Here is a 25,180-nt window from a genome sequence, read left to right as displayed (position 1 = left end):
AGCAAAGCGATAACTAATAAACATAAACAAAAGTATGGTTTTCTTTATCAGTCAAATCATTATCGATTGATTGTTCCGCGTATTCTAAGTGTTTTATATCATTCATAGTTAACGATTGCTTTTGTTTATTCTGTATTCTCAGCATAAGATAGTAAAGGATACCGGTGAACGCCATAATTGAAAAGGAAGCTTCCATGGCATGTATCCCCATCGGATACTTTGGTGCTTGAGAACCTTTGAAAAAATATGGACCGATAATGTTACCAACTGCATACCAAACTGCAACAGAAACATACATGAACGTCTTCTTGGTAGATCCTGAGGTGTTTGAAGATACCAACGCCAACATTAATGTCCATGGCACATTGTAGAATCCCATCAAATAAATTCCAGCTAATGCAGCATGTCGATTTTCGTGTGGATCAATCTTATTTACCATAATAGCCCCAGCTAAAGCAGGTAGACACGTTAATACCCACAATAAGCACCTAATATTATGAATCCACATGCAGATTGCTGTTATCAGCATACCACCTCCCAAGGCAACTGCTGCCTGAGGAGACGCCATAAGTGTTGTTTTGAGAGCAGAAAACCCAAAACCTTTGATTATAAGAGGATTGAAATTTGTTAGTCCCGAATTACAGATGGACTGACATATAATAAATGCAACAACAATATAATATTTGGGATCCAACAAAGCCTCCCAGATTTGATAAATTTTCAATTTGTGCTTTGAATCATGACTTCCACCTGTTTGGTCCGCAAGAACACGTAAATGCGCAATTTGTTTCTCCCTTCTGCTTAAAAACCATGCACCTTTAATATTATCTGGAAAGATAAAGAACAGAATTGTTGCGTAGAAACAAGTAGCAGAGCCGTAAATGAGAAAAATATACTTCCAAGCTGGTAATTTCCCCTTTATTAGTCCAATACAGTGTCCGAAGACCCCACCAAGAATACCAGCAAGGGTGTTGAAATATAATGTAGATCTTAGTGGTTGTTCTGATTTCTTCCACCACATTCCGCTAATAATCATAAAAGACGGTAATATTCCGGCTTCAAATACGCCAAGAAAAAACCTCACGGTAACCAAACCACCAAAGCTATGACATGCAGCCATGCACATAAGTAAGCCGCCCCAAATGAACAAACAAATAGACACAAATTTGCCAATTCTAACTCGTGGCAACAAAAAAAAGGATATGAACTCACCTAATAAATAACCGAAATAAAAAGTAGAAGCAACTGTGGAAAATTGAGAACCATGTAAATTTGTGTCTTCTTTCAATGTATAAACAGCCGCAATACCTAGGGAATTCTTATCAAGGAATTCTAAGAAAGCGATTAAGAAAAGATTCGTACAAACAAACAAATCTATTTTCCACAAAACTTTTCTCTCGGACCATGGATCATTTGCCATATCCAGCAAAATCTGTTCCTCCTCCTCCTTGGAGTGAAATAGTGCATCTGCTGGCTTGTTCTCTGAAACTGAGGACAAGCTATCGATAATCTCGTCTGAACCTTTGGATATCATTGAATACTTTAGTTTTTGCAATCCAAAGACTTAGGTATTGTTACGTGGCAGAGAGAGAAAAAAACCGGTGTATCTAAACGTAGCCTTATATGCTTTTCAAAAACTTACGTATCTTTCGATAACCCTCCAAAACCGTTGATGCAACAACGTCCACTAAACAACACTAGATTCAGGCACAATTACAAACAATGAGATCTTTAAAAAAAATGAAGAATATTCCCGCCACACCTTCTTCTCGGCAATGCCGAGATATCGCTGAGCCACACTTTTGATGATACGACATGAATTATACGCACATTTCCCTGACTCTTGAATCTTCAAACAAAACACTAAATGCCCTGCTATTCATCATAGATACGATTCTAAAGGTGCAATGGCTACCAACGGAGATCATTCATTCGTAGAAGACTTCAGAAATAGAGACATCATAATTGGAATAAGAGATGGTGTCTCCCTGGAATTCAATCTCGTAAAGAGAGCTGACGCAAAAATATCTGTTTTTGATTCTTCGGTTTTAGTGGGTGACGGTGTCTGGGAGGGACTCAGAATTATTAAGGGTAATGTCCAGTATGCACGGGAACATTTTGAGAGACTATTTCAAACAGCCTACGCCCTATGGATTGATTTAGGTGTCACAAAGAGGGAGTTATTAGAACTGATCTACAAAACTATTGATGCGAATCCAGGAATGGTGGAAAGTGACGACGTTCATCTCCGTCTGATTTGTACAAGAGGGCTTAAATCAACACCATATCAATCCAGAAAGGTCAATGTTGGTAAGTCACTCATCATTATAATTCCAGAATACAAAAAAGTTGATTCTTCCACTTATGAAAACGGCATTAAGTTGGTCACGTCTTGGGTGAGAAGAGGTAGTCCAGATACAAAGGACGAAATGTGGAATCACCTTTCCAAGGCAACCGACATAATGGCAAGTTTATCTGCTGAGGCTGCGGGTGCTGATGGTGCACTAATGCTTGATCATAACGGATTTGTTAAAACGTGCAATGCTACTAACTTCTTCATTGTTAGAAAAGGAGAATTATGGGCACCGACAATGGATAATCAAATGCATGGAATCACGAGGCAAAAGGTATTGGAAATTTCGAGAAGGCATGGAATTGTTGTAAAAGAGCAGAATTTTACTAACACTGACGTTTACACTGCGGATGAAGCATTTTGTACTGGTACATTTGCATCCCAAGTTCCGGTCAAGCAAATTGACGGGTTAAAGATTGGGAAGGGAAGAATGGGCCCAATAACTTTTCAAATAAGTCATTGGTACAAAGAGGATGTTTTACGAGACGTCTCAAGGTCAAGGGATGAAACCTTAAGTAGTCTCGAATCTTAGAAAATCTATTAATATCTATAAGTTTATATACATGCGTATTTGTGCCATTTTTCTATGCCTTAAAATGTGGTATATTTTTTCAACATTGATATTTACATAGCCATTAACTCACCAGATGAACAGGTTGCTACTTTTTACTACTTTCTACCCTCATATTTTTGACCAATTTTAAGGTGTTAGTTTTCTATCGAGTGAATCCTGTATTTCAATTGAAAGTTTTTGCCTAGAAATTTCAAATACTAACAAACCAATCGAGGTAGCAGGAATACTGGTCAATGTATATCGAAGAAATCCTTTGTACATAAAAGCTGGCCATGTCAATTGTGATTTAATTTTTCTTGCATTTAATATATCAAATGTTTGCTTGTATGAGTTGTAATACAATTTGAACCATTTTGATGTTTCAATCTTATTTGCTTCATTAAAAATATCCAACGCCTCTAACCTAGCCAAGTGGATCTTTTGTACTTTATTGAAAGGATACTGGATACCTATCAGGGCACTTGCCGCTGATGCACCAGCAAATAAAACGAAAGTCAGCTGTAAGGCTTTTGCTGATTTTCTCGTGTTGACATCATTAGGGTCCACCTCTAGTCCTCTGATCCGATCGAACCAATCAATAACGCTTTTGGTACTACTGTAGCCTTTACTTTTAACAATTTCAAAAACTGCAAAATAAGCCCCAAATCCCAACGATTCCTTCACAAAACTGAGCCAAAAACCAGCAAAAATACCAAAGACGCCAATCTCCTTCAACTTCTTCCACGCGTACTTATACAATCCGTCGTCCTTAACTCCACTTTTCACGATCTCTGCATAGTTAGAACGAGAGTACAATGCATCTACTGGACTCGCGGCAATACTGCTAATCCCTCCAGCTATCATACCTGCTCTGAAACAGTCATAAAATGATAGCATCCAAGAATACCAACTCTCATCTTTCTTTCCAGGTTGAATCCCACTAATTGTCCACTTCCACCCACGATTTATAGTGAACATTTGTAAAAACGTTAGGTACGTAGAATAAAGTATTAATCCAATTGCAGAGTTAGCAATAAGTGGTGGCAACACTTGGTTAGGTATAAATTTCCACCCCATTCGTTTTACTGATTTGTATAATAGAGCTGGACTAGAATGTGTGAAGATATGGTATGGCTTACCAGCTAGTTCGTTAGCTAACATCATCCTGGACACAGTTAGGTAATCGAATCTTGCCGGTCGAAAGAGTTTAGCCGGTGTTCTCATATAGATTGAAGTCAATTGAATAAATATCGCTCGTGTACTGGCCGATGTAGCTGAAACAACCTGTGTTGAACGAGGGCTCAACCCCGAAGTTTGCTCTTTATTATCGTTTCTTCTATCATCTTGAAATGACGACGGCCCCGTTATCAAATTGGAAGACTCTATCATTCAGCTGCGTGCAACCAACTTACTTGAATTAATAAATCAAAAGTTAAAAGCAAATGTCAATAAGGTAACATCAAATAATTAATAAATCTCGCATTTTTAGATGAAATTATCAAAGTTGATCTGTACATGCATGAAAAAAACAGTTTTTAATTATCTGAAATTCACAGCTTCAACCAAGAAAAGAAAACAATTAAAAGGATTTACACATTTTTTATATACACATTATTAAGTTCAAGGATTGGAGATATTTATCACCTCTTCGACTAATTTCTTTAGAACACCGTCCATTTTGTATCCCTTTAATTTGGTGAGGTCTAATTCAGATTTCCTGACCATCAAAACGTTTCTAAGTAGTTCTACAATTTCGTCTTCGTGGCCTGTATGAGGATAGATGTTTCTATTATGCTGTAGCAATTGACTGGAAACAGCAAAGAGCTTTTCGACTGCATTTTCCAAATCTTTAAAAGTGTGTGTGATAATGACTTTACCCGATAAACCAATAACATCACGTTGGGTTTTTGTCATACCCTTAACATCAGTACCATTAACCTCCGGCTTCATTAACTCCACCAATAATCTTAGACATGCAGCTTCAAATATCTTGTCAATAGATAGCTCTTCAAGCGGAATAGTACTAGACTTAAGTAACAATTGGCCCAATACATTTAATGCATGATTTCTAATTTGTCTACATGGGTTATAACATTGGTGAGAAATCGCCTCGATTAACGGATACCATGAAACAACTATATTTTGATTTGTTTCTTTTCTTTCTTCAACTGATTTTTGAAATGATTCTGTCTTAATAACCTTTCCTAAATCACTTGTTAGTGTAATCGACTTAATACCAATGTCAACTAAGTGCTGAAAAGGATTCTTTTTATCAATAACGTTCACGCCACTATCAATTAGCTTATCATATTCATGTTCCCATTGGGCCCCATAGGCACCAACAGCCGATATTTCATCCAATAATCCTAGGATATTCATGAAATTTCTATACTCTATGATCTGCGTGTGTTGCTTGACAACGGTAAAAATGAATATATAAACACTTTCCGTATTCTTTGGTAGCGATGCAATTATTCTGATAATGTTCCAATAGGTATCACTAAACAACACTTCCTTTGAGCACCATGACTCTTTGGTTAATGCTAGCTGTTCCAATGGAATTAAAACACTAATCCCGTGTTTCACAAATGAGTCACGAGAATTCTTTGATAATGCGAATATATACTCTACTGTAGACTTCAAAACAGATTTATTATTTTCATTTTTTTGGCAAACATTTAGTAGCAAAAGTTTGTAAGACAAAATTCTGCATATTGTGGACATTTTCATCTCATTAGTATCTGAAATAATCGAATCACATTTACTGAAAACTTGGTTGATTAGTTTGTTGTTTTTCGTAATGATCAAGTAGCAAACGCATAGCTCTAAAAGTAATAAAGATTCTTCAGCAAAAAACCTCTCAGTTGAATCGCTCTTGTGCGGTAACAATGCCAACAATATTTGCGTTAGTTTATTCATATTCTCATTGTCTTTTATCTTACTCACTTGGAAAAAAACATCTTTAACGCCTATTGTATCAATAAATTCCAAACATGATATAGTGATCTCGATTTCTTCTCTAGTTGGTTCAGGTGTCTCGGTTGTAATACCTTTCATGAATGAAGAAAAAGTTGAGAATAAGCCGCCATCTTTGTTAACATCCGATTCGTTCAATCTGAATTCAGCTGGTGGCTTGGCTAACTGATCAAACTGAAGTTTCTTCTGGAAATCCTTGAAAACATTTGGATCAAACATGCCAATTTCAAATAATTTCAAGATAGCTTTAGTTAAATAATACCATCCTTTAGTGACTTTGTAATTGAATCTTTTCAAAATTCTAAATAAAACAATTAGACTTAACTGCGCACGATAATCTCTGCCAAATAGTATTGAAGCATCGCTGACATAAATTGAGGGCTCATTTTCCTTATCGTTGTTAAGTTCTATAATTGGCAACACATCTCTCACTTCATAAGAATATTCAGACTTCTTGACGCCGGTCAAAGTTGATAAGTGTGCAGTTATTTCGATTACGGAGTCTACGATGTCCTCCATGCCAAAAAAGATAGCAATTGCTGCACATTTTTCAATAGTTGACATCATTTTTGTTATTAAGCTATCATGAGTAGCGTCATCAAACATAATAACAAAAGCAGATATCAAATTTTTGCAATGCTTTCCAAACAGTATTTTATCAAATGCTAATAATTCTGATAATGAAGAACCATTATCGGTAATCCAAGAAGTTGTTACTGAATCATGGTCTGTCATCTTTTTTGACTCTTGTTCGGCAACAACAGAATGCCATGCATTTTCAAAATACTTCTGAGATCCCTTGTGTTCTTCTGGCATAATTATTTCCTTTTCCTTAATACTATAGTAGATTTTCTCTGTGTACCATGAGGGAAAGTCCGTACCATTATAAGTGCCACGAACATTTCTCTGATAATCATCTAAGGTCATAGGTTTCTTAACACTTGGGTTATACAAATCAGTATTTAGCATAATGATAGAAAATGAAAGGACAATCATTGAATCCACATCCGGCAAAACTTTTTCCGTGTCTTCCTCATCGGCTTCTTCAGTATAATCTTGACATTCAATATATCTCTCACTAAAGATTGTGACGATACGTTCAATTTGTTGGGCTTCACCTGGTAATCTAAAATAACTTAATAGTATCCTCAATGACTCATCAGGTCTCAAGTTTTTGAAATCTAGTAAGTTAACAAACTCTTTCAATAACTTTGAATTTGTTGGTTTAGCAAGCAATTCACCCAGTTTTCTCTTATCGACCCGACCAGAGTTGGTAAACAAAAACGATGCAACCTCCTTATCGTCAGATGGGTCCTGAATAAATCCTTTTTCATGCAAGGCTTCAAAACCTTTTGAGGGTTTTTCATTCCAGATCCTAATACAATCGATGAAATCAGATTTTTGTGTATATGATTGTAAAATAGATACCTTTTCTGCGGCTTCAGGGTCAATTTTTTCGGCTATTCCTCTTTTAACTCTATTGTAAATATTATTAACAAAAGAAAGTAGCCCATCCAAACATATTGGAGGAACACTGTTGGTAGTAACAATAGAGCAATCTGAGTAAGACAGTCTGCAGAGAATCTGAAGAAAACGATCAGTTATATCCGACCTTTCAAAATCAGATTCATATGACTTGAACAGGTTAATAAAGAGATATGGTGATCTGCACCATAAAACGCTTAAGCTTTCAATGAAAAATTCCTTTATTTCTGGTGACTTACCTGTGTCAAACTCTTTCCTTAGATCTTCGATCTCGGATTCAGTTAAGGAATTGGTTTCAAATTTACCCTTCTTAGACATTTCAAAAACTGAATCTCTGTAATCTTGTAAACTTGTGTGCAAAACCTCATCATTTGCAAGTATTGATTCGAAGATGCTTTTAAATACCAATTCTAACTGCGCTTTTAGCAAATTAGGAAAATTCAATGAGAAATAAAGAATCAACTTCATTGCAGAAGAAATTAAGATCATTGAGTCACTACTAGTTATTAATAAGACCAAATGATGACAGCAATTATCAGAAATTAGAGAGAATAGTTGGCTGTGTTTTGCTAAATGTGCTCCTGAGACTTCAATAATTCTGATCAGAATTTCTAATGCTAGAGCCCTGGTACTTTCAGTAAACCTATACTTATTCTCAGGTGAAATAATATCAATCGTGTGATTCAAAAATTCAGACATACATGGTATACCATAAGGAGACAGATCAGCTTCTTGATTAACGAGTTCTAAAGATTCCTTTTCTTTGGATGTATTACTCTCTTCGTGCACATTGCCTTCAGTTGGACTTTTCTCTTCCTCTTTCTGTTCGTTATGGACTAAGGTGTCTTCTTCATCTCTTTCGTTGCTTTTTTCTTGCAGTAGGTCATCGTTTGACTCTACCACAGGAGTTGATCTACCTATGGTATCATTTGGTAATAAATCATTAGAAAATTCAACATTGGAACTCTTGGTATTATGATCAATTTCTGGAATTGATTCTAAATTTTTCAATTTACTAAAAACAACTTGAGTAATTGTTAATAAGGAATTCTCAGCGGCGCTTCTTAACATATCCCTTCTTCTGGTGTTAATAGCCAATGAGAAACAAGTTGAAATTATCTCGTACATTGAATCATCTGTTAACAAAGAACCCAATTTTGAGATAACAATTGCTTCCAGTAACTGTATAATCTTAACTAGCAAAATATCATCTTGTGTTTGGTCTGCACCTTCAAATCTACAATGAGATAATGTTGACACAATCTGCGATAAAGCTTGTACAATATTTGATTGGTTTTCATTGATAATGTTATATTTGAAAAACTTTGTCAAAGACGAAATCGTAATGCTTGTGATGTAACAAGAGGTTGATGGAGATTTAATCACCACTAGAAAAGGCTGTAGTAAAGTAATGATATCAATTAAAGAGATATCATCTGTTTCTGAAAGAATTGAACGTAATTCAACAAATCCTGAAAGGAAAGGATCATCATCCTTAAACCTAGCTGCGTTATTTTTGGAAGAAGCTGACGAACTCTTAGGCACTTTGGGGAAATTATTCAAATTTCCGGAACTTCCTGAAGCTTGTAAAATTGAATCATCTGGATAAGACGAATCGGTCAAAAATTGGTTCAATAAGATCGAAGCAAAGGGATTTGAAGTGCTTCTGTTATTTTTGCGCATTGAGCTTGAAATAAATGTGCATTCCTGAATGACAAAAGCCAATGGATCAATGGAAGCTAGGTTATCCTCATTGGGGGTCGGTAGATCATGACTGCTCATGAAACCATGACTCCCTTCTTTGCCACTAGCTGAAGCTATTGACATTTTCCTCCTTGGTGACGTATATGTAATGGTATCCAAACTCGTGGAGAATACAATCTAGATTATCTGATGTTTGTTTTTCTAACAAATTAGAAAAGACCAGCCGATCAGGAATATTAGAAAAAAAAACAGACTGTCCACTTTGGGTTTTTGAGCGACGCACAAAACCTTTGTTTTTTCACGAGGGGAACATGATTGTGCCGAATACCTATTACGTCAGCTTGCAATACTACGTAAAGTTAATAGATAATATATACAAAAGGGGTTGAAGTTGAATGAGTTAATCTACACTGATCGAGTACGATCTGCATTCCACAGGCGGAAAGCTAGACGCCAGTCTTTGAAAGCTAATTTCGGATGAAGCACATCAAAATCGTATTTTTCTAGACGTTCCAAGTACAAGATCGTTGGAATACCAGATATATAAGGGAGAAACAAACATTCCGGAAAACTTTTTTTCTCCCTTTTCAAAGCAGACACTAAATCCGGTTTGTTATTCTCTATTGCTAACTTTAAAGACAATTTGGTAGCTTTCTCTAATTTAGTTCTAGCAGTAATTATATGATCATTCGCCAATGTGGCAATATCAAATACAACATTCTTCAACAATTCCTTCACTTGCATCTGTTCTTCAACTTCCCTTCCCTGTAGGTATCTAAGAACAACTTCCTCTGGTAGCTTATATTTTATTAGTGAATCAGATGGTAGCATCAACGTTTGTTTTTTCGTAGCAAAGTATTTCAGTGCAATTAAAAATGAGCTGATTGAGGTCGCTTGGCCTAAATGAGCACTAATATCAGTCAAGGTATTTCTTAGATCATTCGAATTAGGTAACTCTAGCAAATCAATACCTATGTTTGAAAACCCCGTTAGTGATGGAGATAAGAGGATTGATTGCATCAGATAGTTTATCTGAGAATGAGTACCTTCGCCAAAAGAGCAAATTTCGTCCACATTTCTAAAACCAACAGTGCTGTTCTCATTATAGAAATGCTGATGACTTGTGATCATTTGTTTCAACATTTCTGGATTTAATACTAAGTTTTTCAATATTGTATCTCCAATAAGAATAGTGGATGGTTCGTTTATGTCTAAAAGTATTGATGCTGCATTATCAAGATTTAACTGCGAACATTTATCTATTTGTTGGGACCAAAAGAGGAACTTCAAGTTATTCAATTCTTTTGATTTGGAGGTTGCACCCGGCTGGAAAGCAAAGGAAATCTTAGATAGCTCTATGTTAAATGATTTGAGACCAATAAATGAGTCCCGAAGATATTCCGGATACATCTTTGATATAAGCAGAGAATTCGGATCAGCTTTTTTCAGTTGCTCAATGCAATCAAATCTGGCCCTACTGACTTTTTCCGTATATGGGTCGGGTTTGGTTGAATATTTGGCCACAGGAGAAAGGTGGAATATTCCACGCAATGCTACATGTCTATTTATGTATCTGGATATAAGCATATTAGGTTTGAATGTTCCCAGTGAGTGTCTTTGCTTTCTGGAAAGGGAGGGGGAGGGAAGAATGCCTAACTGGAATGCAATTGACAAATAAAAATTCACTAATTATGAATATATATGTTTGCTTATGTAAACATTTTATATTTTTCCCCCGATTCGCTTTTTTTTTTTTGTCAATCAAATTTGTACATGATTTATACTTAATTATAAATATTAAGAGATGATTTCTTTGAAAGTATGAAAAACTTTTCTCTTCAATGTAAAATAAAAAAGAATTTTTAGTCCCGAAGGTTAAGGCCTAGTGGCCAAAAATTTTATACTTACTATGACTAACAAAGTGTTCTATCATAGTAAAAGAGATCCTGTGGATTAGTAATTCTTGGCTCTTCAAAAAGGTCATCAAAGCACCGTGGCGCAGTGGAAGCGCGCAGGGCTCATAACCCTGATGTCGTTGGATCGAAACCAACCGGTGCTATTTTTTTTTAATCAGCAAAATGGTCTTGGCAAAGATAATGAGAAAATACAATAGCAGTCAAAATTAGCATCAAAAATGAACCGAGAATCGCCTTGTTGAATGTGAATATACGAATTTGCGTCGAGTTGCATTTGCAAGTGTATAGTACACATCCCCTTTCATCTAACGCTTCCAATATTTGGTATAGGTGTCTGCTAGCTCAATTTGATTAGCTACTTATACGTGCTTTCAATTGTCCCCTTTAGTAGTTGCTGAAAGAATCTGACAAGTGTCCAATTAGCATTGCATCCCCTCAAAGATACTAAACCAAAGTCGAACTCACAAAGATGCCAGAATATCTAGTTAAAGACGTTACCAGCAATACCAGTGGTATTACCCGTCCCATGTTTGTGCAGGAAATTACCAAAATTGGCGAAGGCGCCTTTGGTACAGTTCTACAGGCCAACTTGAAAAACGCTTTATCCGAGCCAAATAGCCCTCAAGATGTTTGGATAGGTCCATTTGCAATCAAGAAGGTTCCGGCTCAGACTGAATATAAATCTAGAGAATTGCAAATTTTGAAGCAAACCAATCATCCAAATATAGTGGCTCTCAAGTATTTCTATAATTACCCTAATAAGGATGACAATAACAGAATTTATCAACATTTGGCAATGGAATGTTTACCCTGCAACTTGCAATCTGAGATTAAGCGTTATTATTTGAATAAGTCGTCTTTGCCTGAAAATCAAGTCAAAATTTATACTTTCCAAATTGCAAGGGCAATGAATTACTTACATTCTTTCCAAATCTGTCATAGAGATATTAAACCTTCTAATATCCTCATCAATCCTGAAACCTTACTTTTAAAAATCTGTGATTTTGGTTCGGCCAAAGTGCTTGAACCTAATCAACCATCAGTGTCTTACATTTGCTCGAGGTATTACAGGGCCCCGGAGTTGATAGTAGGATGTTGTATCTATACAACAAAGATAGATATATGGGGGTTAGGTTGTGTTATGGGTGAAATGTATATGGGTAAACCTGTGTTCCAAGGTCAAGAACCAATGTTGCAATTGAGAGAGATTACAAAGTTACTAGGCCCTCCATCTGAAGATTTTATATTCACCTCAAATCCTCAGTACAATGGCCCAATGTATTCTCATAAGATCTACTCGTCCACCATCGATGTTAGGTTTAAAAAGGTTTTTGGAAATGCATCTCCTGAAGGTATTGATTTATTGATGAAAGTTTTGGTATATAGCCCTACCGAAAGATACTCTCCTTCTCAAATAATGGCACACTCTTTTTTTGATGAAATAAAGAATATCCAGTTTACTGTTCAATCGAGGATCAAAGCAGCACCATTCAAAGTGGACAACTTGTTATTCAATTTCAGTGACTATGAACTAAAGACATTTGGAAAATTGTTGAATTCTATATTACCAAGAAATTAATTTCCACTTTTCAGGTTTCAAGTAACTAGCTTCTTAGGTTTCTCTTTTACTTATTTACTCACATATGATGATTGGAACTGATTTTGGAATCACCCACTTCTAAAAAAAAATATGCCTCTCCTACGATTAAACCACCTTCTATAAGTTAAATCTTAATACTACTTTTATTTAGATTTGTTTCTATGGTAAAGAAAAACCAACAATCTCCTTGACTAATTATAAGATAAAACAATTATAAAGATAATGAGTTATCCTCTTCGATAGTAGATACAATCCAGAGAATCGTGCAACTTGCTAAAACACATAGATTGGCAAATACATTTTCTGTGCCCATGTTGATTGTAGGACCTTCTGTGTAACCCTTCACAACAAACTTCAAAATCAAAACGAGAATGGAACCACTAAATCCCAAAGCCAATAAGCTGAATCCAACAAACAACACAACTCTTGCTTGCCACTGTATTGAATTCAATCCGCTATCAAATCCACCACCGTTACCATTAATCAATTGTACCTTATCCAAGGAATTGACCACAATCATTCCAAAGGTTGAACATATAAAAGGAACCCAATCAAGTAGTGATATATGGACAGTGCTGGCATTGATTGTTTTACTGAAAATTGAAGCGTCTATCATCTGCCAAAGTCCCAATGAATACAACACTCCGGAGGCGTACATTGTTGTTGAACGAAGTGAATGATGATTCATTTGGAATGGTAATGAGAATTTGAAAAGTCGGCTATTATCTGTCATCATGCGGTTGCTGTTGTTTAATTAGAGTCTACTTCCCAGTGATCAGCATAATCTTCACAGGTAAAAGTAACGCTACGGCGGCATATCTATTATCGAAAATGAGGCCAACTAACCCATTGTGAGAATTTCTCAAATTTATTTTCATTTTGAAGTATGGGCGGCCCCGTGAGAACTACCTCCAATATGGTTTACTATAACTCTCCTTTATAAACATTATATCAAGGTGCAACCATATGGAGTCCGACGACAAACACTTAGATGTGTGCCTCTAATTCCAAATCTTTCAACCATCCAGGGACAAAGTTCCACCCTTCTGGTTGGATTACGCCGTTGAAGGAAAGCGTGCCTCCAACAAGCAAACCAAATGCCAGTAATTGTAGACCGTGGAAGCCTTCCCAACCGATGAGGAGCGATATCATCCAGACGAGTAGTGTACGGGAGGTATCTATGGTTGATCTTGATGTAGCACTTAAAATGGACGTTAGAGTAATACCACAGAAGTTGAAGATGGAGATACAAAACATAATTGCAATTGAGGAGTAAAGGACGTTGCTATTCTCAAGCATTTGGCGAAATGCTGTAGAAACATCAAACATACCCTTGCCATAGACCAAATAGCCAAACGTCATACCGAGGAGAGTCAAAGTCGAGCCATATAAGCCTTCATACCCGACTACTTCCATGGGTTTAACTTCAAGATACGAGAGAATATGTTCTTCAACAACAAATTGTGCAGCCGTCATGGTTATACCCAAAAATATTATAAGCATTCCAAAGACAATATCGAGATTCGAATCAATCGATTCAGTGCTGCCATTCTGATCACTGATGTACCCACTAAATCCAACAAGAAAGACACCAAGGAAAACTACAAACAAGCTAATCCACTCCAACTTTGTGATTTTTTTTTTCAAGAATACGACGGACATAAGGCCAATGATGAGAATGACTGCACCCCTGGTCATCTGATAGATGGAAACAGGAGTATACAGTAAACCGATATTCATCAACGTGGTGCCCAATAAATCACAAGTAGATGGAATCGCCAAAATGATAGAGTCTTTCCATGTTGGGCGCCTCCTATCCACAAGGGACGACTCGCCAATCAATGGCTCTCTCTCGTTGACCGTCGATTTCTTCGAACCACTAACTCTCAGAATAATCAGGGGAATCCAACAGAGCAACTCTCCAATAAACATCTGTAATGTTTGTAGAACGGGTTGGTCGAAATATTCCGAGTTCTTCAAGTCAAGGCAGTTTTTGACGCATTGCATGTCCTGGTACTTTGTCAAGATTGAATTCAGTGAACCAGAAACAATTGTCCCTGCCACCACTATCGATGTCTGGAAGAAGTGTGGCGTCGTAGTTAGTAATGAATCCTCTTTAGCTAATCATTGCTTCTCAGTTATGCACGTACAACGTAACCAGACATCTCGACGTGCTCTGGAGTTTGGAATTCAACACTGTCTTTGAGAAACAGTACATATGGGAAACAAAGAGCCAGCGTGTGGAGATAGATACAACCTTCGTCCTTTAATGTTATTCGTCAAACGCGGCTCAACAAACTTTCATCACGTTTTGTATTATACGCTGTTTATATTAAACTGGACGTTTCTACATAAGATAAAATTGGTTGATGCATACATTTTCCTATAGATATACCTCCTTGAATGGTGTTTTGCCAATAAACTTTTTAGAACATCCCTCTGCTACACACTTGAGTGGCGCAGAAAATGCAGGATGCCCGAAATCTGTCTCTGCAGATGTTTTTTGATCGATATTTGCATTGCATCCCAAAGCAATCTTTCTTTCTTTGAGAGACTTCAACCTGAAACTAGTGATGTTCCTCATATATCTACCGCAGTACATGTGCCCACAGCTAGTAAAGAACACCTTCCTTGACAAACTAATGTCCAGTTCGGTGTATCTGTTGCATCCATTGAAGGGAGATTTGAAGTTTTCCTTGAGAAGTTGGTTAATTTCATCTTTATTGGCTTCTTTGTCGTTTGTACCAATAAACGTACGAGGAATGCCTTCCAGAAGCGTAACGCCGCATAGGACACAGACATTGTCTCGATCACAAACAACTAAATCGGTACTGAACTTGTCTTGTAACGAATTCGGAATTTCCGACTCGATTTCCTTCTTGACACGTTCCCTCTCAGCCACTTTCCTTCTTGCATTAATGCGCTGATTCTCTCTTGCCTCATCTCTACTTCGCAAGATCTCCATAACGTCTTGGGGGATTTCATCTGATTGATTGATAGTACCAGATGAAGAGTCTCCTCCCCACCCATTATAATTCATAATAGACGAATATAAGCTCATTGGGCTCAACTCATCTCCTAAACTCGGTACTGAGTTACTCCTACTTAAAGTTCTTATGTGTAGAAGTTCAAGGAGCTGACGCTGAGCCAATGAGAGATTAGCATCAACCCCTGATAAGGCGGAGTTCATAACTTCCCGGACTCTAGCTCTAGCTCCCTCACTAATTATACCACCGTTACTTACTGCTTCTCTAGCTCTTCTATTGGCTTCTAATTGCCTTAAACGCAAATCATTTTGTGATAGTCCTCGATCTGGCCTAACAAATGATCGAAGGTTTCTCCGTTGCCTAGTTCTGTGACTCTCAACCCTAGCATCTGTACCAAATCTGCTCCGTATTCCACCTCCCATTCGTGTTTCCGTACTAGGCACAAATAAAGGTCCCGAGGGAGTATATAAGGAGAAGCCTGCATTTCTACTGGACAACACTTGAATATCTGGAGCTTCACTTTCACCCACAATTTCAACATCGGGGGTGTGTCCTTCTCCCAGGATTTCAATTTCATCATCATCAATGTGGTTATCATCTGCAATTTCATGAACCTCCCCCGTCGTTTGTGAGTTTCCATTTCTATCCAGCATTTCACGTATGTGTCGCCTCTGCTCTATTCTGGCGTGGTTGATCGACTCTTCATCAGCAGACAGTGCCATTCCTGTATGTGTTCTTGGCTGCTCCGTAATTGTAAAACTCTCGGAAACGTCCTCAACATCAGAGTCAGAATCTAGCGATATAGGCCCCAACTGACCCGCCTCAACATGGATATGTGTATTTGGATTTGTGTAGATTGTATTGAAGGACCTACTCGGGACTGGTATTCGATGATCTTCATCGTTTGCCAACTGGCGCCTTAGTCTTGCCTCCCGCCTTTGTTCACGCATCCTTTCTCTGGCTCTCCTACGTTCTAACTGCGCATTTTCCAGTTGTGAATGCTGATGTCGTAACAAATGGGCTAAAGTTGGCAACGTCGGCGTACCGGGCGTGCTCCTCCTGATGGGGACATAGCCGGTAATTTCAATATCGTCGTTACTGGTATCATTGACGGTGTTTGGAACACTGTTATTATCTATAGTATCTTCACAATTAAGTGTGTTTTCATTGATGTGTTCAGACACCGGTGAATCGTCCAGGTTCACCGTTCGAGATAAGTGTGGACTTCTGTTTTCGTCCCCTCTCAAACTTGGCATTTCCTCCCAACACTGTTTGACTTTACCTTGTCAGCTTCACCGTATCAATAGAAATGTTTCAAGAAGAGAAAGCTTTTGAAAAAAACAAAACAAAACAAAACAAAAATGCTATTCTTTATCCAAGTTTGACCCTTTTGTTTTAATCCTTCTATAATGGCAGTATGTATACAGAGAGAAGAAAAAAAAAGAAAAGAAAACAGAGTCGCTTACTACGTAAATACATGGCCTCGTTTCACATTATGCTTTAACCCTGTTATTCCATTTTTTTTTCCATCTCTTTTTCTAAGTTTCCGATTAACAAAATTTATAAGCTATAGAATAAGTAAAGAAAAGAGTACACGAAGGTGGGTAAAATTTATTAGTATAACAGTTGGACTATATTTCACAAGGTCATTTTATTTATAAGCCACTTCTCTTGTAAGTACCAACGACAATACAATGGTCTCTTTCATAAGGTTCTAATGTCAATTGTTCTAAAGGCTTGATTCTTTCCTCTCTCATCTTTTGAACTTCCCTTGCAAAGACAGTTTCTGCATCGACGGTGGAGTCGATACAGTTAGCCTTGATGGAGATGACGACACCACCATTATCCTTTAAGAACATGTGGGAGTTCAATGCAATAATTCTGGCTTGATCTGGTTGCGCAACATCGGCAAAAACAGCATCAACCATACCAACTAGCATTCTGTACTTTTGAGGGTGTCTAGCATCTTCGACAATTGGAATGACGTTTGGTCTCTTCTTGGCCATGGAGATCAATTCTCTACCAGGTCTATGGGAGAACTCGACAGCGTAAACCAAACCTTCTGGGCCAACGATATCAGAGACATGGGAAACAGAAGTACCCGATGCAGCACCAAGATAGAGAACCTTAGCACCTGGCTTGATGAAAATTTGGTCTAATCCACCCATAATACCAGCTGCAAGCTTGGATCTGAATGGATTCCAAACTCTGTATTCAACCTTGGTAGCTGGAACATTTGGATCCTTGGATGGCTCCTCAACAGAAATTCTCTTCTCACCGTAGACAGACTCACCTGGCGCAATGTTCTTGGTGACCAAGAGATCTTCCTTGCCTCTTGCAATAAAGACACCGGCATGTCTGTGTGGTTCAATGACAACCTTTGCACCTGCCTTTGCACCACCTCTGGCACCACCACGGCCGCCTCTGGCACCACCACGGCCACCTCTTGCACCGCCTCTTGCACCACCTCTAGAACCACCACGGCCACCACCAAAACCACCTCTGGAACCACCACGGCCACCACCAAAACCACCTCTGGAACCACCACGACCACCACGGCCACCTCTGGATCCGCCTCTACCTCTTTGTTCAAAAGCCATTGTTATATCTGTATATGTAAGTGTTCAAACGCAAATGCAAACGCAGCAACAGTTGTTTCTTTCAACTCCAAAAGGAAGAAAGAAAAAAAAGGTAAAAAGTTAGTTTTAGTTTGTAATATATGGAGAGTGTTGAAGTATTAGGGGAAATTGTATTTTCCAGTTTTCAAATTTTTTTTTTTTTTCTCTTTCACAAGAAAAAATTTTCACCTTTTTTTTATTTTTTTTTAACTGCCTCATTGAGGAGGTGCAGAGTATGTAAAACTAATGAAAAAAATATTTTAAGATTAAAATGAGACAATAATGCGAAAAAGCCCAATGGGGAAAGCGGCCGCTTATCTAGACGCACACCCTTGGAAGCAAAGTTTCATAAACACGGTATCTCCCGAACTCTTGGGGGAGAGGTGTATAGGGTTTGAGATAAATAGGGGAGAGACCTCCAATGTGTCATCTCTTCCTGCTTAAACGGCAGCTCAAGTAGAAATTGCTCTCCCTAAATGACGACGCCAATGGAACGTACTCTGTCGTGCACTATCGCTACCCTCAACAGACGGTACACGCAGAAGTTGAATTCAAATCCTCTTTTGACAAAGGCACTCACACTGGCCTTCTTTGCCCTATTGAACGAGCAGTTGGCTTCATTATTTGCAGGCGACATCCAAGAGCTGGTAGTCACAAGGAATGTCTCGTTGCCGCATACAATCACGGCAAAGGTGCCACTAATGGGTGTCTTTGCTGCCCTTGTTAATGCTCCAATTACACATTACGGATATCGGCTTATTAACCGGGTGATACCTGCTCCATTAACAACGAGAAAGAAGGTGCTACAAATTTTACTTGGGACCGGGGTGGTCACTCCTATCTTCTGTGCTTGTTTTGTCTCGTGGGTAGGTATAATCAACAGTTTACAGAAGCTAAAAGACGAGTACAAGAGAGGTGGTGACTGGATTGCAAGATTGAAGAATGTGATCAAACATATGATTCTCATTGTGAGGACATCTCTAAAGACGAATTTCATCAAGGTGACAACCACCTCGGTCTTTGCCAATCCCGTCTTTATGTTTCTGGCCCAAAAATTTGTGGCACCTGAGGCATGGGCCGTTTTCTTTGCGTTGTGTTATTTCATCGTTGGAACGTACAACAACACCAGAGTGAAGCTCGCCCAAAGGAAGTTGAAAAGAAGACAAAAAGACGATGGTTATGATAGAAAGTCGGAATAATATCTTCTCTCTCCGCTTCATAGTAGTACTATATAACATATAATTTTAGACATGAGCTATACTATACTATTTTATCTGTTTTCTCCTCATCCCTGCCTTTGTTATCAATTCCGTCTATATCGTCGTGCATCCCATTAATATTGACATTCTCTTTATCCCCATCTCTATCTTCGTCTTCATCACCATCACCATCACCATCGTCATCTTCATCTTCATCTTCATCTTCATCTTCACCTTCACCTTCACCTTCACCTTCACCTTCACCTTCACATCCGTTGCCCATCTTCCTTTGAGGTAGAACCTCTTCAAACGCTTTTTTCCAGTCCTTGTAGTCACACCATTTCAATAGAAGCTCAACAACATGGGCAGTTGTTAGTACTTTACGTCCACTTAGTTTTATGTACTCATCAATTGGCAGCCTTCTGATCCGAATATTCTTCCCAAGACCCTCCGCAGTACTCTTACAGAGATTCTTATGGCGCCCCTTGTCAACAATACCCCCAATAATATACGTTTCCCCAGGTTTAAGCTCTTCAATCTTTTCATCAACATCTGCAGATAGATACACGACATTCGAGTAATCCTGTCCAGATGATCCATCCCAGTTATCCAAAACCTCTGTAAGATTCACTTCCGTCAATACCGCACATTCAGGATCCCAGTTGGCATAGTCTGGTAACACCTTATCAAATCTTTTTTTCAACCTTTTGTCTACACCACTAATAACAAGTCTTGCAGACGGAGCAATGCCCATTTTTTCGTTTAGTGATTTTTCATGCTTGCGACTTTCATCTTGTAGCCTTGCCAATTCAGAATCATAGTAGGCCTTAACAGCCGTTCTGTTGGTTGAATATGCCCTAGTTATCTGAGAGCTCAAACTCACAACTTCTTTTTCATTCATGTAGTCATCATATGCACAATCAATAACTATTCCAATTTTTTTCTTATTTTCAATCGGATTTGCTTCAATGTGGACATCTCCATATTCGATTTTCTTGTGAAGCTTATTCTTGTTTCTTGGCTTGAGTAGATGCTCGTATGGTTCACCTTTAGCCTTCAACTTTTCAATTTCTGCTTTGCGCTCTGCGTCCTTCTGTTTTTTCAGTTGTTTCCTGTGTTCTCTGTATTGTTCCTTGGTCTCTGCGTGTCTTTGTTTTCTCAAAAGCTTCTTATACGCTGACTTGGTCATGCCTTCCGGCGGAACCAACTTCTCTCCAGGCTTTCTTGTTTGTCCATTGCCGCTCATTCTGCTCTACTACAAAGAACTAGATCTACAAGCTACATATTCACCAAAGTCTTGTCTGGGGATGCAGTCGATGAACTAACCAACATCAAATTCCTCATAGAATAAAATTTTTCTCAAATTTCTTCGACAGATTGAGATTTGAAAAATGGAGAAACTTACTTGAAAGTTAGTCACTTATTGATATCCCACTAAGAAGATTCTGGCATAAAGTAGAAAACAAGCCAACTTAAAACCCTTGGACTATACCATGGCACCACCCCCAACGCCCTTTATCAATGCCCAGATGATTTCAGGGATCACTGGATCGATTTCTATTGCCTGTTGGATCATTGTCTTTGCTCCTCAAATCTATCAAAACTTTGCACGAAAGTCTGCTGAAGGGTTGTCTCTCCTCTTCGTTGTTCTCTGGCTTGCCGGAGACGTGTTCAATGTTGTGGGCGCTATTCTACAAGGAGTCTTACCGACCATGATCATCCTTGCAATTTACTACACCTTAGCCGATGTCGTGCTTCTGTGGCAGTGTCTCCACTATGGCCATGGTGATAGAAAGGTCGATCCTATTCATCTATCTCCGGCAAATCCTTTAAGCAGTGAAGCGGAGCCACTTCTTGAATCAGTTCTATCGAACGAACATCACCACCACCATAACCAACATCATCACGTCGACCCTGAATCTGCATTAGAGGTTATAATGGAGGCAGATTCTAACCAATCCAATGAATATAACGACATAAATGGCTCAAACCCCACATCCGAGGAAACAGAATGCTCTTCGTATTCTTCCAAATCAACCGTTGAGGGTTCGGAATTAGCGTATAACTTGATAATGGTAGCACTGGTTTTCGTAGCGGGTTTTGGTGGTTGGTATTTTGGCGATTCAGGCCATTCTAGTGACCCGCAACCTCCCAAAAACGATGCTGATTTAGAGTTCAACGTTTTGGCACAAACATTTGGATGGTTATGTGCAGCATTATACCTTGGCTCCAGAGTACCTCAAATTTTGCTCAATTTCGAAAGAAAATCCTGTGACGGTATTGCATTTTTGTTTTTTCTTTTTGCATGTTTAGGTAATATAACATACGTGGTATCAATTTTGTCAGTTTCTACAGGTAAAAGGTATCTCTTAGTAAACTCTTCTTGGTTAGTTGGAAGTGTTGGCACTTTAGCGGAAGATTTTATTATTTTCTGCCAGTTTTTCTTATACAATAAAAATGCTGACTCTGATGAGGAGGATGAAGACGAAGAAGGATCTACAATTTGACCCCAAAGGACTCTTTCTATCTTTTATTATTTTCTATGATTTGTATTTTTTTTTATGATTTATTTCACCATGTTCAGTAGAATAGAGAAGTTGCTCAGTAGAACAGAAATACGCGTCGCGTAAAAAAATACACGTTTATAGGAGGGAGGGGGACAGCATTGTTCTTTTGTTCTTACCTCATCCAAAAGACATTACAAGCAATTTCTTTTTTGTTTGTATACCGTATAGCATCAATTGGAAGATATAACAGCTAGAAACCAACCAAGATGTCAGCTAATGTCTATAACGAGGAGTCCGAGGCACAGCCTTCGATTTATCGCTCTTATTTGCGTCTACCTGCGGTCCAACAACGTACAATCCGAGCATTAGTAAGAGATGGAAGTAAAGGTTCGTCCTCTTACTATACCATCTTTGATGAAGATGCAGTTTTGGGCGCTGAAATTGTGTATTCCTCTCATTCGGTGCTGAAATCGTCTCCTTTGATTGCACACCCGAGAGATTTAGACAGAAAAGTTTGTGTTCAGTACTTGCCATTGTCAGAGCAAACTTTTTCTACTTTATTACCCTCTCTAATTTTAGATAAGAATTACAAAGTTGAAATCTACAAGATTGAAGATTCCAAGAATCACAATTGGAAATTGATCAAAAGTGCAAGTCCTGGCCATCTAGAGGAGATTGAAGATTTGTTATACCTAAGTTCTAACAACGAGGAGTCAAATAATCAGGCCATTGAAGTTGCCTCATCCTCGATTATAGCAGCAATAAAGCTGGTTTCCTCATCCAAAGAAGGCAAAAAGATTGGTCTTGCTTTCTATGATCCAAATTTGAAATTCCTGGGATTGTCAGAGTATCCAGATACAGATCTATTCTCTAATACTGAGGCCATCTTGATTCAACTAGGTATCAAAGAGTGTCTTGTTTCTTCAAGCTCATTGAGCGAAAAAGATATAGAGTTTGCAAAATTAACTCAAACTATTGATAGGTGTGATATTTTGATCACTGAGGTCTCATCATCTACATTCAATGCAAATAATTCAGAACAAGATCTAGTTACATTATCAGGGAATGAACATATTTTAGCAACCTCAGAATTGGCAGCTTTAAAAGCTGCTTTGGCGTCATCTAATGCCTTGATTTTATATCTAAGTTTATTGGCCAGTGATTCCATTAGGGGTTCTATCAACATTGGGAAATACGATCTAGATAAGTATATGAGATTAGATGCGGCTGCTGTTAAAGCACTAAACCTATTCCCTAGTGGAGTTTCCAATACCAACATAAACCAACAAGGGATCAGCAATGCACCAACCTCAATATTTGCTTTGTTAAATCAGTGCAAAACGGCCGGAGGTTCCCGGCTCCTATCGCAATGGATCAAACAGCCCCTCATTGATACAGAGGAAATCAACGAGCGTCATAGTTTAGTCGAGTGGTTCGTCAAAGACAGTTGTTTGCTAGGCAGCATTCGGGGCCAATTCCTATCTAATGTTCCTGATATTGCGAGACTAGTCAGAAAATTGGCAGGGAAAAGATATTCTGGGTTAGATGAAGTTGTTAGACTATACCAATTAGTTAAAAGCTTGAAAAAATGCGAAGATATTCTTAATGAAAGTTTGGAGTCCAATCCAGATGTACATGAGCTTGTCAAAAAATATTGGCTCGATGGTATTGTGGAGCATAGCGAAGCATTGAACAAGTATGCCGAAATGATTGAACAAACGGTCGACTTGGAAAGTTTGGAGAATGCAACATCGGCATCATCCATCTCGTCGTTGATACAAATCAATCCAGAATATGATGAGAAGTTAATGGAATTACAAAATGAAAGAGAACGTATTGAATCTGAAATGCACAGGTTACACGAAGACGCCGCAATTGATCTGGGGATGGAGATTGATAAAAAATTAAAGCTGGAACAAAACACTAATCATGGTTGGTGCTTTAGGTTGACCAGAAATGATTCCGGGGTATTGCGTGGTAAATCGAGTTCTGTCAAGAATAAAAATGCCACGAATTCAGAATTTCAAGAGTTGCAAACAGTGAAAGCAGGGGTTTTCTTCACGAATGTTGAGCTAAGTGCGTTATCCAAAGATTTTGAAAGAGTGATGGATTCTTATTCCAAACAGCAATCCCATATTGTCTCCGAAATAAGATCGATTGCTCTGACATATGTCCCTGTTTTTACCAAATTGTCGGTCATCCTAGACATTCTTGATGTCATTGCATCATTTGCAGTGGTTGCAACTTGTGCACCTATAGAATATACGAGACCAAAAAGAAATTGGTCATTAGATGATGGTTCGAGAAAAATGAGAGTTTGGCAAGCAAGGCATCCGTGCTTGGAAGTCAGTGATGGTGTTTCTTTTATCCCAAATGACTACGTTTTGGGTGGTCCTGACAATGAAAAGATTAAAGCCAAAGGAGGAGAAACATGGGATTCAGGTAAAGACTTCTTTTTGATCACTGGTCCAAATATGGGTGGTAAATCTACGTATATTCGTACTTTGGGAGTGGTGTGCCTAATGAATCAAATTGGCAGTTTTGTTCCATGTGATGAGGATTCTGAATTTGCTGTAGTCGATGCAATCCATGCTAGAGTGGGTGCGTCTGATTCCCAACTAAAGGGAGTCTCCACATTCATGGCTGAAATGCTCGAGATGTCATCAATTATTGCATCCTCCCATAAGGGCAGTTTAGTTATAGTTGACGAGTTAGGTCGGGGCACAAGCACATACGACGGGTTTGGACTTGCATGGTCTATCAGTGAGCATTTGGCCAAAAACGTAAAGTCTTGGACACTTTTTGCTACTCACTTCCATGAGTTGACAGCCCTAGCAAATGAATACAATAATGTTGGCAACTTGCATGTTGTCGCACACGTTGATGAGGGGGCAGCTGCCAAGGAGGACAGAGAGGGAGAGGATAACGTGACCCTACTGTATAAGGTGGAACCAGGCATCAGTGACCAGTCTTTTGGTATTCATGTCGCAGAACTTGTAAAGTTCCCACAGAAAATCATCACAATGGCCAAGAGGAAAGCAAGAGAACTCGATGATGATGTTGAAGAAGAACTAACATCGTCAAAACATGCCAAGTATTCGAAGGAAGAATATCTCAAGGGTCGTGAGGAGCTTAAAGCTATTCTCAAAGAATGGAAAGCTAAAGTTATCGAAGCAGGTGGTCTTGAAAAATTAGACTCCAAACAGGCAATGCAGATCCTCCATGACCTTACTACAAAAACGGAGTCACCTGTGATTCGTGATTCTATGAATTTATGAAAAA

At 38.4% G+C, this 25,180-nt stretch overlaps 14 protein-coding genes and 1 non-coding gene across 15 annotated transcripts; 6 read left to right on the top strand and 9 right to left on the bottom strand.

The window, feature by feature from the left end:
* Positions 1-13: 13 nt before the first annotated feature.
* Positions 14-1,534, bottom strand: C5L36_0B05720 (uncharacterized protein; the record flags this gene model as incomplete). Its single annotated transcript, XM_029464944.1, has 1 exon — positions 14-1,534. The coding sequence occupies one exon, from the start codon at positions 1,532-1,534 to the stop codon at positions 14-16; it is 1,521 nt and encodes a 506-aa protein (XP_029320803.1).
* Positions 1,535-1,907: 373 nt separating this feature from the next.
* On the top strand, positions 1,908-2,885 carry C5L36_0B05710 (uncharacterized protein; the record flags this gene model as incomplete). The annotated part of the gene is made up of 1 exon (XM_029464943.1): positions 1,908-2,885. One exon carries the CDS (start codon positions 1,908-1,910, stop codon positions 2,883-2,885), a length of 978 nt encoding a protein of 325 aa, XP_029320802.1.
* Positions 2,886-3,053: 168 nt separating this feature from the next.
* Positions 3,054-4,295, bottom strand: C5L36_0B05700 (uncharacterized protein; the record flags this gene model as incomplete). The annotated part of the gene is made up of 1 exon (XM_029464942.1): positions 3,054-4,295. One exon carries the CDS (start codon positions 4,293-4,295, stop codon positions 3,054-3,056), a length of 1,242 nt encoding a protein of 413 aa, XP_029320801.1.
* Positions 4,296-4,526: 231 nt separating this feature from the next.
* Positions 4,527-9,194, bottom strand: C5L36_0B05690 (uncharacterized protein; the record flags this gene model as incomplete). The annotated part of the gene is made up of 1 exon (XM_029464941.1): positions 4,527-9,194. One exon carries the CDS (start codon positions 9,192-9,194, stop codon positions 4,527-4,529), a length of 4,668 nt encoding a protein of 1,555 aa, XP_029320800.1.
* Positions 9,195-9,476: 282 nt separating this feature from the next.
* C5L36_0B05680 (uncharacterized protein) lies at positions 9,477-10,658 on the bottom strand (the record flags this gene model as incomplete). The annotated part of the gene is made up of 1 exon (XM_029464940.1): positions 9,477-10,658. The coding sequence occupies one exon, from the start codon at positions 10,656-10,658 to the stop codon at positions 9,477-9,479; it is 1,182 nt and encodes a 393-aa protein (XP_029320799.1).
* A 400-nt stretch (positions 10,659-11,058) lies between these two features.
* On the top strand, positions 11,059-11,130 carry C5L36_0Btrna4M. Its single transcript has one exon. It is a non-coding gene; the product is annotated as a tRNA-Met (tRNA).
* A 326-nt stretch (positions 11,131-11,456) lies between these two features.
* On the top strand, positions 11,457-12,566 carry C5L36_0B05670 (uncharacterized protein; the record flags this gene model as incomplete). The annotated part of the gene is made up of 1 exon (XM_029464939.1): positions 11,457-12,566. The coding sequence occupies one exon, from the start codon at positions 11,457-11,459 to the stop codon at positions 12,564-12,566; it is 1,110 nt and encodes a 369-aa protein (XP_029320798.1).
* A 232-nt stretch (positions 12,567-12,798) lies between these two features.
* On the bottom strand, positions 12,799-13,323 carry C5L36_0B05660 (uncharacterized protein; the record flags this gene model as incomplete). The annotated part of the gene is made up of 1 exon (XM_029464938.1): positions 12,799-13,323. The coding sequence occupies one exon, from the start codon at positions 13,321-13,323 to the stop codon at positions 12,799-12,801; it is 525 nt and encodes a 174-aa protein (XP_029320797.1).
* A 251-nt stretch (positions 13,324-13,574) lies between these two features.
* C5L36_0B05650 (uncharacterized protein) lies at positions 13,575-14,594 on the bottom strand (the record flags this gene model as incomplete). The annotated part of the gene is made up of 1 exon (XM_029464937.1): positions 13,575-14,594. One exon carries the CDS (start codon positions 14,592-14,594, stop codon positions 13,575-13,577), a length of 1,020 nt encoding a protein of 339 aa, XP_029320796.1.
* A 376-nt stretch (positions 14,595-14,970) lies between these two features.
* On the bottom strand, positions 14,971-16,830 carry C5L36_0B05640 (uncharacterized protein; the record flags this gene model as incomplete). Its single annotated transcript, XM_029464936.1, has 1 exon — positions 14,971-16,830. One exon carries the CDS (start codon positions 16,828-16,830, stop codon positions 14,971-14,973), a length of 1,860 nt encoding a protein of 619 aa, XP_029320795.1.
* Positions 16,831-17,229: 399 nt separating this feature from the next.
* Positions 17,230-18,174, bottom strand: C5L36_0B05630 (uncharacterized protein; the record flags this gene model as incomplete). Its single annotated transcript, XM_029464935.1, has 1 exon — positions 17,230-18,174. The coding sequence occupies one exon, from the start codon at positions 18,172-18,174 to the stop codon at positions 17,230-17,232; it is 945 nt and encodes a 314-aa protein (XP_029320794.1).
* A 494-nt stretch (positions 18,175-18,668) lies between these two features.
* Positions 18,669-19,391, top strand: C5L36_0B05620 (uncharacterized protein; the record flags this gene model as incomplete). The annotated part of the gene is made up of 1 exon (XM_029464934.1): positions 18,669-19,391. One exon carries the CDS (start codon positions 18,669-18,671, stop codon positions 19,389-19,391), a length of 723 nt encoding a protein of 240 aa, XP_029320793.1.
* A 61-nt stretch (positions 19,392-19,452) lies between these two features.
* C5L36_0B05610 (uncharacterized protein) lies at positions 19,453-20,637 on the bottom strand (the record flags this gene model as incomplete). Its single annotated transcript, XM_029464933.1, has 1 exon — positions 19,453-20,637. The coding sequence occupies one exon, from the start codon at positions 20,635-20,637 to the stop codon at positions 19,453-19,455; it is 1,185 nt and encodes a 394-aa protein (XP_029320792.1).
* Positions 20,638-20,884: 247 nt separating this feature from the next.
* On the top strand, positions 20,885-21,898 carry C5L36_0B05600 (uncharacterized protein; the record flags this gene model as incomplete). Its single annotated transcript, XM_029464932.1, has 1 exon — positions 20,885-21,898. The coding sequence occupies one exon, from the start codon at positions 20,885-20,887 to the stop codon at positions 21,896-21,898; it is 1,014 nt and encodes a 337-aa protein (XP_029320791.1).
* Positions 21,899-22,164: 266 nt separating this feature from the next.
* On the top strand, positions 22,165-25,176 carry C5L36_0B05590 (uncharacterized protein; the record flags this gene model as incomplete). Its single annotated transcript, XM_029464931.1, has 1 exon — positions 22,165-25,176. One exon carries the CDS (start codon positions 22,165-22,167, stop codon positions 25,174-25,176), a length of 3,012 nt encoding a protein of 1,003 aa, XP_029320790.1.
* Positions 25,177-25,180: the final 4 nt, after the last annotated feature.

Source organism: Pichia kudriavzevii, chromosome 2, assembly GCF_003054445.1.
Source record: "Pichia kudriavzevii chromosome 2, complete sequence".
NCBI lineage: Eukaryota > Fungi > Ascomycota > Pichiomycetes > Pichiales > Pichiaceae > Pichia > Pichia kudriavzevii.
The sequence above is the reverse complement of the archived record's forward strand: the minus strand, read 5'-3'. Positions and strand labels throughout refer to the sequence as shown.